At 51.7% G+C, this 15,470-nt stretch overlaps 5 protein-coding genes across 5 annotated transcripts; 3 read left to right on the forward strand and 2 right to left on the reverse strand.

Moving 5' to 3' along the window:
* Positions 1-139: 139 nt before the first annotated feature.
* Positions 140-808, reverse strand: CkaCkLH20_03668 (uncharacterized protein; the record flags this gene model as incomplete). The annotated part of the gene is made up of 1 exon (XM_038886387.1): positions 140-808. The coding sequence occupies one exon, from the start codon at positions 806-808 to the stop codon at positions 140-142; it is 669 nt and encodes a 222-aa protein (XP_038748229.1).
* Positions 809-1,738: 930 nt separating this feature from the next.
* CkaCkLH20_03669 (alpha beta hydrolase fold protein) lies at positions 1,739-2,792 on the forward strand (the record flags this gene model as incomplete). Its single annotated transcript, XM_038886388.1, has 2 exons — positions 1,739-2,128; positions 2,178-2,792. The coding sequence occupies 2 exons, from the start codon at positions 1,739-1,741 to the stop codon at positions 2,790-2,792; spliced, it is 1,005 nt and encodes a 334-aa protein (XP_038748230.1).
* Positions 2,793-4,394: 1,602 nt separating this feature from the next.
* CkaCkLH20_03670 (bnr asp-box repeat domain protein) lies at positions 4,395-5,591 on the forward strand (the record flags this gene model as incomplete). Its single annotated transcript, XM_038886389.1, has 2 exons — positions 4,395-4,912; positions 4,973-5,591. The coding sequence occupies 2 exons, from the start codon at positions 4,395-4,397 to the stop codon at positions 5,589-5,591; spliced, it is 1,137 nt and encodes a 378-aa protein (XP_038748231.1).
* A 1,074-nt stretch (positions 5,592-6,665) lies between these two features.
* Positions 6,666-10,169, forward strand: CkaCkLH20_03671 (beta-galactosidase precursor; the record flags this gene model as incomplete). Its single annotated transcript, XM_038886390.1, has 10 exons — positions 6,666-6,782; positions 6,869-6,945; positions 7,002-7,188; positions 7,243-7,358; positions 7,411-7,786; positions 7,841-7,975; positions 8,031-8,287; positions 8,336-8,527; positions 8,595-8,818; positions 8,869-10,169. 10 exons carry the CDS (start codon positions 6,666-6,668, stop codon positions 10,167-10,169), a joined length of 2,982 nt encoding a protein of 993 aa, XP_038748232.1.
* A 2,395-nt stretch (positions 10,170-12,564) lies between these two features.
* On the reverse strand, positions 12,565-13,178 carry CkaCkLH20_03672 (extracellular serine-rich protein; the record flags this gene model as incomplete). Its single annotated transcript, XM_038886391.1, has 2 exons — positions 12,565-12,753; positions 12,813-13,178. The coding sequence occupies 2 exons, from the start codon at positions 13,176-13,178 to the stop codon at positions 12,565-12,567; spliced, it is 555 nt and encodes a 184-aa protein (XP_038748233.1).
* Between the last annotated feature and the right edge of the window lie 2,292 nt (positions 13,179-15,470).

Below are 15,470 nucleotides of genomic sequence, written 5' to 3' on the forward strand. Positions count from 1 at the left end.
AGTTGAATGCAAAGATCTACTCGCTTTCGCCCCTCACCACATGTAGTGTAACAGTGCATACCCTTGACTAGTTCGCAGAACTATTGAGTATGAAGAACCACTATAAGGCTTATTACGCTCCTCACTTATATGCCGCTCACTACGGCCACAAAAGTTGAGTCTCCCACTGTCCGGGGCCCGCTGCCACATACTGCAACCTCTCGTGGAGACGATCTGCAGTACCCTGCCAGAACTCGACGGTCTCGGGTAAGACGGCGTAAACCTTCCAATCTACACAGGGCTGATCGGGATTTTCCTTAAAAGAAGCTTTCACCGCTTCAACGCTTCCGAGGAGTTCGGCTCGGCTTTCGAGCTTTGAGCTTTGCTTGGAGGCCATCGCACTGACCCTCGACCCTAGGGGTCTATCGAAGAAGTCCTGGAGGCATTCCTCATCAGAAAGCTGCTCAGCCTTACCCCGAAGACGGACTTGGCGGGCCTGCTCTGGCCAGTAGAAGGTGAGGGCCGCGTATCCCTTGTTCACGAGTTGAACGCCCTTGGGACTGCCAGCCTTGGCTGCAAAGTGCCATCCCCGCTCATCGACATTCTTGAGAATGAGAACTCTAGCATCGGGACACCCGTAATCGTCAACGGTAGAGAGTGTCATTGCATGAGGCTCCTGGACTTCTGCCGCGATGGCCTCTTTCAGCCACATCATGAACGCCTCTTGAGGGGAGCGCGGAAATTTGTCGAAGTCGGTGCCTGGCAGGGTATTCTGCAGTACTTTGAGCTTCCGCAAAAGATCCCTAGGGTCTTCTTGATTGTTCTCCATGACGAATACGTGTGTTTAAGGTGGATACAGGTTCTGCTTCCCTGGTCTAGCATACATGTATGTGTAAGTCAGCAGCCCTAATGATAACATCGTTTTGTTGATCGGTCAATACTTACGAATTGAGGCAATGATGAGAAAATACAAATGTTCTCTTCAACATGCACTTTTAAAAGCTAATCAGAAAGCAAAATGAAATGCGTCGATGGATAAGTAGAAGTCGAAAAATCAGTGAGTCATCTATCCCTGATTCAACACACGTGACTTCTCGGCTCACTCACATGAAGTTGAAAATCAAAGTCATCGGCAGACAACTCAGCGTCTGTGTCCTACGAGTTTTGCTTCATCAAAGGTGTAATTCAAATTACTTCAACCAGAGCAAATCAAACGTGTTGTCGAATAATGTGCAGGATAAAGATGATTGACTTGACAGGTTGGAGAGAGTTCGTGCTCTGCTCAGCATCCGACGTCGGCACCTATGGCAGCGAAATCCGAAGCGACGTGTTGAAAGCATTCTCATTGGAAATGACGTCGGTTTCGAGAAGTAAGCCGTGCAGATTCGGCACAAATCGCTTCCGCATCCAGCGTAAGAATACGAACGGAATGTGATCACAAGATCTCAAAACCGCTGGCTGAGGATGCACCAAGTGACTCACCCCAATCCTGCAGAATGATCTTCGATTTGGTGTCAGAAACTGCCAGACCTACTCGCCGAAATATTCCTGGGCGTGTCTGAGAGTTTCGGACATTTTCGGGGGTTGTCGGACAGCTAGCCCCAAGCGATCAAGCCAAAGGCTGTGCCATACCTCTTGTATGGCATCCGTACTGTCTCACCGTAAGCGCTAGATTTCTTGTACTAGATATATAAGCACAATTCATTTGAAAGAACTGCCGCTATCCTTCAATTTGATATCCACTCTTCAATTCACCATAATGTCAATATCATACCTCAAATCGTTGGTATTTGGAACCAACAATGGCGGGACTAGCGTCGACCTACCAACGCCTGGGGCTTCTACTAGGTTAGTTCCTGAGAAGGACACGACTGAGATCCTCACACTCCCCGATGGCCGCAAGCTTGGCTATGCACAGTTCGGCCTCTCAACAGGCAAGCCTATCTTCTACTGCCACGGCCTCCCAGGCTCTCGTGTGGAGGCGGGCCATCTTCACGAGGCCGCCCTGGACGTCGGAGCACGCATCATCGCGACAGATCGCCCAGGCATGGGCTTGAGTACTTTCCAACCAGGTAGAACCCTTCTCGATCACCCGAAGGATCTGGAACAACTTGCTTCGCATCTGAAGCTGAATGAGTATGGGGTCATGGTGCGTCAAAATACTCCTCTCTCCCCGCATTATAGGTTAACTCGAATAGGGTGTATCGGGAGGTGGACCATACGCTCTCGCCTGTGCCAAGGCAATGCCGCGTGATAAGCTCAAATGTGTATCGATCGTCTGTGGTATCGGGCCACCAGATATCGGCATGAGCGGAGCTGGCTGGTTTCACTGGCTTGGGTTCACCTACGGATGGCGTTACACTCCTCGTGTAGCTGGGTGGTACTTCCACTATATGGGACGCTTCAACTTGCCCGACGAACAAAGACTTGAGATTCAGTTGCAGGAGGCAGAGAAGAAGTTGTCTACCTTCCCCAAGCGGGAACTCGACCTTGGGATATGGACGAACAGGGAGATCGTGGGACGTATGGTGATGACAAGTCGACAGTACTATGCCCAAGGCATCGACGGTGTAAGCTACGACGGTCATCTGGACGGTACGGAATTTGGATTCCGAATCGAGGACATTCGCTCCGATCTGCCAGTACGACTGTGGTATGGAAAGGACGACACTTTCGTGCCACCTAACCATGGAGTTCAGATCGCCAAGCGGTTGGGAGACAACGCACATCTCAGACTTGAAGATGATACTCACGCCAGTATCTTCTTTGGGTGGAGGAAAGAGGTTCTTGAGGACTTGGTGAAGAACATGTAGCCGCCGAGTATGGCCTCACCAATGTACAATATGTAGGCATATCATCACTTTCTCAAAATTGTATTCTTTCTCATTTTCGGGCTCACTTCAAGGGGAACTTTCGAACTTTTCTACCTCATGAATGGGATCTACTTCACTTAACTGGGATTTTGTGCTTCCTTAACTCATAATCAGGCCTCAATCCGAAATGCTTCGAGTCTTAATTCCGCATGTTCATTCGGTATCCTATGCGACTTCATGGCTTAACAAACTCAGCTTTCAAGTATGAGTATTGATGACAGGCTGACGCCTCTCTTTCGAGGTCTCGATAGCTACATAGATTCTGTTATCAGAATTACATGATCTTGAGTTTTGTCAGCGAGATCGTCTTACGCCTATCTCATTTGTTCTGTTTATGACGCTCACATTGAATTCATAAAAGTTGAAGTTTTCTCTCATAATAGCTCCTGGCATGTTACCCGTTGCATCAATCTGAGATTCTCACATCGCGGAATCTTATTTTCGGTGACTGTTATTCTTTTCTGCCCGGTCTGGCGCGGATCCGGTATTTGGGATAGTGAGAACCTTGCTTCCTTACCAGCGAGCTCCACCTCACTTACCATCACTCATACCGGAAACCAGCATATTCTCATGATTTTAAGTCGGTGTGTCATATTTCTCAAGGACCTGTTCGATCACATTTCTCAAACGGGATTGAAGGGCAATTGAGAAGCGGTGAGCCAGTTATGTGCTGCAGAAACTTGACGAAAACTGAGCAGGATGACAACACGAATGAACCCGAAGTATTCTCGCGAAAGCCAGCTCGCAGCTTGGCAACCCACAGCATTTCCCCTCACGTCGGTTCACAACCCAAATGCAGGACAAGCAAGCCAAGAAAACACCACTCTCAACATCGTCATGTTTGATTGGTGCGCATCGTTGGCTTCCAGCCACCTTGGCTCGGTACTCGACCCCGTTCCCCCGCACGAAACCCCACAGTCAAGCTCTTGGGGTTCACCGAAATGAGCTGCTCATCACCGCGCAGCTCGAGTCAACATTGGCCCGGCTCTCATGACCCCGATCTCATTTCTTCGATCTCGGCACAACCTTGCCTTGGAGTCCCGTGTTTTCCACTGTTGCTTGCGTCCGGCAGCCGTTTGTTTGGAGCGCCTACAATTCTCGTGACAACGGTGCTCCCAGTCCATTGCGCTTGTCAGTTGACAGCAAGCGTCACCGACGAAATTTGGCGTTGGCGTCCCCGGAATTTCTCCTCATTCAAACCCTTGTCTTCCTCACGCAGCCCGCCCAAATTCGACAGGCTTCTCCAGTCTGGGGGAGCAACAAGGCAGAAAGAAGAGTATGGGTATCGCCACATGGCCGAGGTTACCGAGAGTCAGCTTCTAGCTCGGGCCATGTTGTATCGCGCGCTCGTTCGAGGCCGCCAGCCCCAGCTCAATTGCTCCCTTGGTACCATCGGCATGGATCCAGCGTCGGTGAGGAAGACTTCGATGTGACCCTTATAAAAGGCACCATCGCCTCGGTTCCGGGAGAGATCTGCTCCCTCTCCGCACCTCGTCCCTCAGACGCGTCGTATCCCGCAGAGATCGTCGAGTCGCAGTCACGATGCTCCGGTCCGCCCTCTTCGCCGCCGTTGGCGCCCTTAGCCTGGGCTTCACATCCGCGCTCGAAACCTTCGAGCGCAACCTCATCTTCCAGCCGCCCGAGAACTACACGGATCCTCGCGTCCTGTACCCTCGCACCGTCCAGCTGGAGGACGGCCGCCTGCTGGGCACCTGGGAGAACTACTCTCCTGAGCCTCCTCTGGTTTGGTTTCCCATCTACGAGTCCCTCGACGGTGGCGTGTCCTGGGAGGAGATCGGTCAGGTACACGATGAGGTGAACAACTGGGGTCTGCGCTACCAGCCCTTCCTGTACGAGCTTCGCCAGGACTTTGGTGGCTACCCTGCTGGAACCGTTCTTCTTGCTGGCAACAGCATTCCCACCGACCTCAGCCAGACCAAGATCGATGTATATGCTTCTACCGACAAGGGCCGCACCTGGGAGTTCGTATCCCACGTCGCTGCTGGCGGCAGAGCTATCCCCAACAACGAGGAGACCCCTGTGTGGGAGCCCTTCATTCTGTAAGCCCATTGAGTTCTCCCGACATCTTCCTTGGGCCAAATCACTAACCCACATCGCAGCATCTTCGAAGATGAGTTGATCCTCTACTACGCCGACCAACGCTCGCCCGACCACGGCCAGGAAATCTCTCACCAGACGACCAAGGATCTCAAGACCTGGTCCGACGTGGTGATTGACGCCTCCTACCCGACCTACACGGACCGTCCCGGCATGCCCTTCGTCACCCAGCTCGCCAACGGCGACTACATGTACACCTTTGAATGGGGCGGCGCGCCCATAATCGAGCCCTACTCGTTCCCCATCTACTACCGCATCGCAAAGGACCCTCGCAAGTTCGCCGACGCGCCCGACATGTACATCAACAGCACCAACGGCGGCGTCTTCCCCATCAACAGCCCCAACGTCGTCTGGTCTCCCGTAGGCGGCTGCAACGGCACCATCGTCGTGAGCAGCAACAGCGCCCCTCTCTTCATCAACCGCCGCGGCGGTGACCCCAACGCCTGGGTTGCCTACGATTCTCCCGAGGCCGGCGCGTACACCCGTAACCTGCGCATCATGGAGGAGGACCCCGACTACCTGCTCATCATGGGTGCCGGCGTCCTGCCTCCCAGCACCACCAACAAGGTCACCGTCAGCATGATCAAGCTGACCGAGCTTCTGGGTCTGACTCAGGCATGAGAAATGATGATAAATATTCCATGTAAATAATATTTGATGTCACTTGGCGCTCAATAATCGTGCCATGGCTACCCCGTGTCACGATGGCGGGTACATACATGCAGATTACGCTGTAATGAAATCTTGTTAATGACGAAAGCCGCGGAACATGTGAAATTCCTCCGGAAAGTTGAATTGAGCCTGGCGACTGGCCCTTCGCCAGGGTTGTATTGCTCCCAGCGCGTTGACGTAATAACATTCGGATATTGCTTCGGGTTGCTTTAATGCGTCCCCGGTTCCTCAACTCTGGGCCCGGACCGTTCGTCCCATGTAGGCTGCTTGTCCGAGAACGTGCCGGAAAATCTTGTGGTTATGACAGACGCTTCGAGCAAACCCCTCAGTTCGAGCCGGTCGTACAATAAGAAACCATCAAGTCTGAACTAATTCTCCTCCGCTCGAAGCAACACATTCAAGGCTCTGTATGGACGGAAGTTCAACTCGTTCCTGGGCGCTCCGGTCATGCGGGCCGTTGGAGGTGGCGCAACTCCCGCAGGGAACACCCTCGCCAAGTTGGTCGACAAGGGACGAACTCTTCGGCTAGCCGACAAACGCGGGGCAAGGAGCGGGGGAAGACAGGGTTGCGGTTGGAAAGGTGGTGAAGTTGCCAGTCTTCATGGTGTGTTGCACAACCACCTCAATCCCATCCGGCTCCTCGTCTACGCGGGTTGCAAGATGCACGACATGCATGTCAGGTCATTTGTGGCTCTCCCTAAGGAAAGATGATGTCCCGGCTTCCATTGTTGGAGTAGAAGAGGGGAAATAACCTGACCGTGTCTGCTCAACCGGCCGGTTGAGATTGGAACGACGGCGGTGCCTGGCATCGGCCGACCACTTACAAGCTCTCAATTCCGCCGCTATGTACAGAGTAAGGTTGGGGATGGTGACATTCCGATCTGTCGTGTGGAGTAGCTAGATGCAAGCATTTTTCATGAAATAGAGGCAGACCTGCTCTCGATCAAACTCAACTGGGCCGGCCTCTCGGTTTTCGCCGTGAAGCAGTGACCAAAGTTGCAGCTGCGACGCAAAGTTCCGAAGATGTTGCTCTCACGCGTCAAAGTCCTCGCCTTGTTGGCTCTCGGTTTCATCGATGGCGTCAGTGCCAGGGCCGTAGGAAGGGACATGCGTCTCCTGAATGGGAGACAGCAAGACATTGTAAGTGACCTTCGGTCAACCATTGAGTCTTCATCTTCAAGACCGCTGTGACCAGTGATGTCAGAGGAACTGATCATATACTATAGGTCACATGGGATGACAAGAGTCTCTTCATCAACGGCGAGAGACTGATGATCTTCAGTGCGGAGTTCCACGCCTTCAGGTAAACCTCTCGCCAGTACCTGGCAAGCTTTTCCATTAGCTAACCGTATCAACCAGAATGCCGGTTCCACACCTCTGGCTCGATATTCTTCAGAAGATCAAGGCAGCTGGATACAACTCGGTCTCTTTCTACGTCAACTGGGGTCTCTTGGAGGCAAAGCCTGGCGAGGTTCGCGCGGAAGGCATCTTCGCCTTGGAACCCCTTTTCGAGGCTGCTCAGAAGGCTGGCTTGTACCTCTTTGCCGTAAGTGAATCCCAAAGTTGGATCCATTCGCTGTCATTTTAACATGTTCTACAGCGTCCCGGGCCATACATCAACGCCGAGGTCAGTGGTGGTGGTTTCCCGGGCTGGCTGCAGAGAGTCCAAGGTGTTCTACGATCCGGCGACGAAGCGTACCTGAAGGCCACAGACAAGTAAGCACAACGACATATCCGAGTTCAGTAGCCCAAACACTAACCTTCTAAGCTACACTGCCGCCATTGGCAAGATTATCGCCGATGCCCAGATCACCAATGGCGGTCCCGTCGCCCTCTTCCAGATGGAGAACGAGTACAACGCAGCGATCGAGCCCTACCCCTTCCCCGACTACGACTACTGGAAGTATGTGGACAACCAGTTCCGCAGCGCTGGTGTAGTTGTCCCGTACGTCAACAACGAGGCTTGGCAGCTCGGCGTCATCACCACCTCGACGCCTGCGAAGGTCGACATCTACGGTCACGACGCTTACCCGCTTGGTTTCGACTGCTGGAACCCCACCGTCTGGCCTGAGAATGGTCTCCCTACGGACTGGCTGGCGACAAACAACAAGATTGCCCCTGATAGCCCCTACTCTATCGTCGAGGTATGAGGATGACCTGTTTCTGCTTCTGAATTGCAAATGACTAAGAGAACATAGTTCCAAGGTGGTGGCTTCCAGCCGTGGGGCGGAGCTGGTTTCGAATCTTGCGCTGGTCTGCTGAACCACGAATTCGAGCGTGTCTTGTACAAGAACAACTATGCCGTCGGCGTCACAATCTTCAACGTCTACATGGTAAGACTCTTCCCATTGGACCGCACTCGCCATATCTAATGCTGATCAATCGCAGACCTGGGGTGGAACGAACTGGGGCAACCTTGGTCACTCCGACGGCTACACGTCTTATGACTACGGAGCGCAGATCACGGAGGAACGTCTCGTCAATCGTGAAAAGTACAGCGAGTCAAAACTTCAGGCCAACTTCTTCCACGTCAGCCCTGCTTACCTCGAGGCCGATCGGTTCAATTCCTCCCTCGAGTTCACGAACAACGACGCCATTACTGTCACGCCTGCCACGACCAACACCACCAAGTTCTACATCTCCAGGTTGGTCCTATGAAACTTCTTATTGGACCTCTAGCTAACAATGGTCAGACACACCAAGTACGACACTTTGGAGACCGTAGCATACAAGCTCAAGGTCAACACAGTCAAGTTTGGCGAGCTTGAGATTCCTCAACTTAGTGACAGTCTTTACTTGACTAGAAGAGATTCGAAGATCCACGTCAGCGACTACCCCGTAGGCGACAAGAATTTGGTTTACTCCTCCGCCGAGATCTTCACCTGGTATGTTGAATGAACTCTGTCTCCTAAGCGCAAGAGACATATAGACCAGGGGCTAATAACTGAGCAGGAAGAAGTATGAAGACAAGACCGTCCTCGTTGTCTACGGCGGTGCCGACGAGCATCATGAACTGGCGGTCGAGGGCGACCAGGGCGATGTGACTGATGACGACGTCATCGAAGGCTCTGATGTAACAATCGAACAAAAGGACGGCTACACCATCCTCGGATGGGCCGTTTCTGACGAGCGCAAGGTCGTCCGCGTCCACAAGGATCTCTACGTGTATCTTCTGAGTAAGTCACATCTCGTAGAGTATGCGTCTACACGTACTAATGCGCATCAGCCCGCAACGAGGCGTACAACTTCTGGGTTCCGCCCACCGAAGGCGATAAAGGCACCTCCGACGTGATCGTCAAGGCCGGATACCTAGTACGAACTGTCGCGGTTGATGGCGACAGCTTGAGCATCTCCGGCGACGTGAATGCTACAACCCCTATTGAGGTCATTGGAGGTGCGCCAGCATCTTTGAAGACCCTCAACTTCAACGGCAAGTCTCTCGACTTCAAGCAAAACGACCGCGGAGTTGTCACCGCAACTCTCGACTTCAAGACCCCGGAGATCAAACTCCCTTGCATCAGTCAACTGGGCTGGAAGTACATCGACTCGCTCCCTGAACTCAAGTCGGACTACTCGGATGAGCTTTGGACCGACGCTAACCTTGAGGAGACTTACAACACTGCCAACCCTCTCAAGACACCTACTAGCTTGTATGGCGGCGACTATGGCTACCACACAGGCTCACTGCTCTACCGTGGCCACTTCACTGCCAATGGAGAGGAGAGCGTCTTCGACATCACTACCCAGGGTGGAAACGCGTTCGGTGCCTCTGTATGGGTAAACGATGAGTTTGTTGGTTCATGGGCCGGCAACGCTGCCTTGGGAAATTACAACAGTACGTTCCAGCTGCCCAAGTTGACCAAGGACAAGGACTACGTCTTCACCGTCGTCGTCGACCACATGGGTCTGAACGGCAACTGGGTCATCAACGAAGAGCAACAGAAGAACCCTCGCGGTATCCTCAGATATAACCTCGCCGGCCACGAGCAGTCTGACATCAAGTGGAAGATCACTGGCAACCTGGGTGGCGAGGATTACGCTGACAGAGAGCGTGGTCCTTTGAACGAGGGTGGTCTTTTCATCGAGAGACAGGGCTACCACTGGCCCGAGCCACCCTCGGCTTCTTGGAAGGACAGCAAGGGTCCGACTGAGGGTATCTCTGAAGCTGGTATCGCGTACTATTCCGCGACTTTCGATCTTGACCTGCCTGCTGGCTACGATATCCCCATCTCATTGACGTTTGCCAACACGACCACTACCGCCTACCGCGCTCAGCTGTTTGTTAACGGATACCAGTTTGGCAAGTACGTGCACCATGTCGGTCCTCAAGCGCGGTTCCCCATCCCCGAGGGTATTCTCAACTACCAGGGGTCCAACCACCTTGGAGTCACCCTTTGGGCTCACGAGAAGGGCGGAGCTAAGGTTGATGGACTCAAGTGGGAGGTTGGCATGGTTAGTGCTACTGGCTTTGGGAAAGTCGAGCCTGCGCCACAGCCTAAGTGGGAGGAGAGAAAAGGGGCGTATTGAGCAGATATAGACGAGGAGCCTTGTGTCAAGAGAATCATTTCGTTACATGCCACCATATAGCAGCGGCAGATATTGATCTAGTCCAGTCAGAAGTGCAATGAGTGCTACCAGAAAGGTTCCACGCTCGCATGGCTTTATTTACGACTTTTTCAGACTGTTGTATGATATAGTAACATGCCCACATGCCCATGGAAAGATACACGATAAACTGCGCACACTTTGCAGTTCAAGCTACAATCAGGCATTGACCCGCTTGATAGCCATAAGATGGTGGGTGGTTGTTGTCTGGATAATTCCGCAGCAGACTGGAGATTTCGAGGGTGTGAGCAGGGATACCAGCATTTGAACTGTGTTGAGAATCCTGCAATCTCCGTATCTTACCTCTGATTGGGACAAAGGCTCAATTGGGAATTGAGGGATAGGTTACAAGACATACCTGCATCTGTACATTTGATGAAAGCCCAACGGTAGTAAAAGATCAAACTTCAGCGGTCCAACTGAGCTCGACTGGTTTGTGATCCTTCATAACCCATTTTTTTTAGAGCTGAAATGGAAGGTCGTGATCTAGTTAGTATCAAGCGTTTAGTCATCTACAAAAAGCATCGAAATAAAATGGGGGAAGTAGGGGCATGGCAGCTTAAGAATAAGAAACGACAAGCCTATCCCTGTCAGGGTCCACGCCTGCATGCTTTCAGGGAGGACAATTTGAGGCATAAAAGCAGGCATCCGCAGTCGAGATTCACTGTCAATTCACCCACCCTCTTCATTCTAAAGCCCCGTTCAGTTTATCGCGTGGCTCACAGTTCTTGCAGCTCTTGGATTATCTAGTACAAACAGCACTAAAGGCATTACTGAACCTCATCATCATTATGTCAAGTACACGAGACAGCTATTTTAGGAAATTTGCGGCATGCAACGACCACGGCGCCGCCACTTCTTTCACTCCTCAGTGGGCCTTTGAAGACTTTCTGAATCCTTCCTTCGACGAGACCCCCCGTTTCCTTTTCCGAGTTTACGACGACGAATCCGCCGGCACTACAAGCGAAATCTTCGTAACATCACAAGCAAAGACCTTTCTTGCCGAAACGCGCGAGGATCTCTTCCAAGACGACCCCCTAACAGCCGCCGAGGAGCTGTTTTGCCATCTCAGATGGGACACTTCGCGCCATCGACGTACCAATCTGGTGTCGTGGACGAGTTCCTTTCTATTTGCGCTTCAGTACGCGTTCTACCGATTTCATACACGTCGCACGCATGAATATTCGGATATGTCGGGAGTTTCTATACTCGTGGTGGACACATGGGCATTGCCGCGTGGCGCCTTCGTCAGAGATCTCGAAGCGATACAGTGCTTTAAGAAGTACAATCAGCGGCTATGGTATCATTACAGCCTCAGGATGAGTAAAGCAGGTTACAACTTCGGCGAGTACCTCTCTCAAGGCTGGCTCACCGTCCGTGGAAACGCAAAGAAGGCATCTTTAAAACAACTCATCGACGCGGGGCTGTTCGATGTTTGCCCTTATTTTGAATCACAAGACCACTGGTCTCATTGGGCAAAGCGCGTTGTAAATATCCGACAAAACATCAGCCAGTGGAGGATGAGGTGGCCAATTGGTCCTGCCGAAGTCCGCAAGGCTGTCGCACTGGCTCAGGTGTGTTTTGGGGAAAGATTTGGTCAACCTGTTGCTGTCATGCTCTTGGCCATCCAGCCAGCAGGTGGTTTGCCTCGTGCAGCGTCCGCCGCATTATCCTACATATACAATCGTGAGTTCTTCATTATTAGCGTCGCATGAATCCTTTTTGCAATTATTTTTCTCTGTCATCTGGAGTGAACACTTTCTAATGAAGAAGTACAGACGAGCTTCAGGACGATGTGGGCGTTGAAGAAGACAACCAAGTGGACGACCCCAGTGTTCCCTACGAAGTCCAACGTTATCGAAGCGTCGTAAACAGCACTCGAGGACTCAACTTTTCATGACATTGATTAGTTCCCCCGCGCATAAATCTAGATTAGATTTTGAACAGGACGTGTGGGGGTGATGCAGGCGTGCGAGGATAACCAGAATTCCTGTATTAAGGCAGTTGAGCAACTACAGCTGAGCGTTCGATGACGAAGGATGCTCATCTTGCAATGCAAGGAAACAAGATGTACACGAAACACTTTCATTCAGTGAAGAAGTGGAAGCAAAATGGCAGAAGTACAGTAATTCGCGAAGAGTAAGTTTGTGTGCTATCTAGAGAAGTGAGTGACTATGTATCGAAGAATTGTTGAAGTAAGAAGTCAAAGTCCAGAACCCATCAAGACAAAAAACGCCCCTGTATGCTAATCCCCCGTCCCGCCATGCCCGGTCCCCAAGCAAAACACACAAATGCCTGTCAGAATGCGATCGAGCCTTTAGAAGCCGCCGAGGGGGTTGGGGTTGGACAGGACCTCGCCGACGTGCTTGACGGGAGGAATGACAGTCATCTTTCCAGCAGCGAGCTCCTTGTGCTTGGCAAGAGAGACGGCCTGGTTGTCGAAGTTCTGGTTGATGACTCCCACCATGCCGGCTCCGCAATGGTTGCCAAAAGGGCAGTAGTACCACTAAGACATGCTCAGTCAGCTTCTCTTTCATAACTCCTTACGCGACGAATATAGCTTACAATGGTCTTCTCGTCCTCGACGACGAGCTGGAAAACATTGTCGGCCTGGCCCTCGGGCGTGAAGAACTCGAACCCGGGGAAGAAACCGGTGCCGTCGGCGAGGGGGTTGCAGGGGTTGGCGAAGTTGGACTGCACCAGGGAGTGGTTGCGCGGGAGGAAGTGCCACTCGACGATGTCACCAACCTCGGCAACAACGTTGTCGGGGTTGAAGGTGAGGCTGCCGCCGAGGCCGGCGACGACCGAGTGCGTGACGCCGGTCAGGTGGGTGGTGCGAGTCGCCTTGTTGCCGCTGGTGGTGGTGGGAGCGGCGGAGACGGCGGCGGCGGAGGCCAGGAGGACGGCGGTGAGCGTCTTGATGGAGAACATTTTGAAGTTTGGGTTGATTGAAGAGAAGAAAATTCAAGTAGAGACTCTAGGAAATAAGGAAATGAGATAGGAAAAGATAAAAGGAAAAGTTGGACTATTTGTTTGGTTGTTTCGCTTGCTGTGTGATGAGGAGAGAGAAAACATTTACTTGATGAGAATTCCACGTTGTTATATAGACAATCTTGCGAGATGTAAGCACCTGACTTTGGTCACTTTTGCCAATATCGATATCTGTTGTACAGCCCTACGGAACGATCCTCTTCCACAATAGCATCAAGCCTCTCCCGGTAGGGTATTCAGGAATCAGCCATATGCTCAAGTCTGGCTGTATCCATGTGTAAGCAGGCTAACACATACCCGTAGTCCATCGACACCGCCCGAACACCCAGCCGGAAACACAGTCCCCCGGGGAATCCCAACTAGCGCTAGATCCTACACGACGCCATCTTCTCACTCACATTGGATTTGAAGCGATGTGACTGGTCAGCTGCCGCGCAGGCGAAAGAAAAGGTGCTGACCGCGTCTGACCAGGCGGAATAAGCGGTGCGTGGCGGAGTACCTGTCAACATGAGCCACCATGGTACAGCATTTAAATTGCAAGAAGAAGGTGGTGAGATGAACTAGTTTGCGCGTCTAATTTTATCGTCCAAACTGGTCTCAAGCCAACAGGCGGAGGATCAACGTGGCATGTGCAAGTTTGTTTTATGGGCCAGCCTTCAGTCCACTGTCAGATGTATGTATCGGACGTCGATTTTAATGGTGTTTTTGGATGATGCCTCATGAGTTTGTTGGCCAGTCATACAAGATCGCTTCACTCTACATCTCTCAACTTGACAAAGCTACCAGTGCTATAGCCGTCAACTCTATACTATGCGATGCTTTGGAAGTACCCAGGCGAAGGCAGAATATTAAAGATGCACACTCGGATGAGTAGCTAAGAACTACTAATCGATGTACTGGACTCAAAGTCGAATTTTCGCTAAGAGCTTTACCCGGACGTAGAGCTAGCTTCGACTTACCGCTTACGCCGAGGACATGTTATGTTCTCTTGCAGTGCCAAGGATATAGGCAGCAGAAACGACAGCTGTGTTCTGTTATCGTAGGAATCGGTAAGGTCTCACAGCATGTAGCCACAGACACGCCAGCCACGGCGCCGTCATTGCTTAAATCTTGGCAGATGACCCCTCCCGCATCTCATTCTCACCTCATGGCAAAGCACGGTCGTTTGTAAGCAGTCTATTCCCAGCCTACACCGTCGCTACCGGCTTCCCGACTTTGTGAGTATCTCTTGTTGACCGAGCCCTCCGACGGTTTCAATTGAGACTTCTTCGAGGAAAGGAAATCCGAAACGTTTAGAAGGTACATTACACTTCGGTGCGATAATCCTAGAGCAAGCTTACCAAGATTCGGGAGGTACAGACAGAATCCTTGGCAGGTATGATATGAGGCCGTCGTTTGAAACATATGACCTTGCCCTTTTCTGTCAAAGACTATTGAGCGATTCCATGAGACTGACAACATATGAAGCTTTATGGGAAAACCCCCAGTTGGCTAGGCGGGATGAAGGTATCCAGGCGACATTCCGATGACATCGTGCCCTGCTGACTTCCCTGGCTGAACATCGCCGTAGGATCTGCACCGATATGAATCGGAACTTACGCCATAATCTTGGCGGACACGATATATTCAGTCGACCAAGTCGTGACAACTTTACGACAGCATCGCTTGGCATCGTCGAGTACTACCTGACAATGCCATCCTGGGTGTAGCTATCGCCAAAAGAAAAGGAGATAGCAACATGCCAAGTATTGTAAGAGTTTCTTGATTGTCTGTCTATCTTGAAAACCCAAGTTCACCCGAATCTGCCATCCGTATGGTCACCGGAAAAGATGAAGTCTCGCTCCTCAAGGGTGTAAGTAAGTATCCTGGAGCTACTGTAAGACTATGGGGGATCGGGAAATTAGAAACCCATGTCTTGCCCACTCGTTCGCAGGGTTTCTATGGATCAAGGAGCCCTATATCAGTTCAACTGCAACCTTTCCCGCAGTGGGGATACCAGATCAAGCTTACACTGGGCATTGTCTAAGGATCTGGGCTTCTGTTGCCAAACGTATACCAACTGCATCGTCTAGGCATTGTCTTAAAATGGGTGATTTGCCGAGGCAAAATCGAGGGGAAAAGTAGAGTACTTTACCTTAGTTGAAAAGGGATCGGGCCGGGTCAAAAGAGTGGATATAATAGAGTGATTTGAAGGGCTAAGCCGGCTTGACGGATGTAAGGGTCCTAAGAGCC

This window comes from Colletotrichum karsti, assembly GCF_011947395.1.
Source record: "Colletotrichum karsti strain CkLH20 chromosome Unknown Scaffold9, whole genome shotgun sequence".
Lineage (NCBI taxonomy): Eukaryota > Fungi > Ascomycota > Sordariomycetes > Glomerellales > Glomerellaceae > Colletotrichum > Colletotrichum karsti.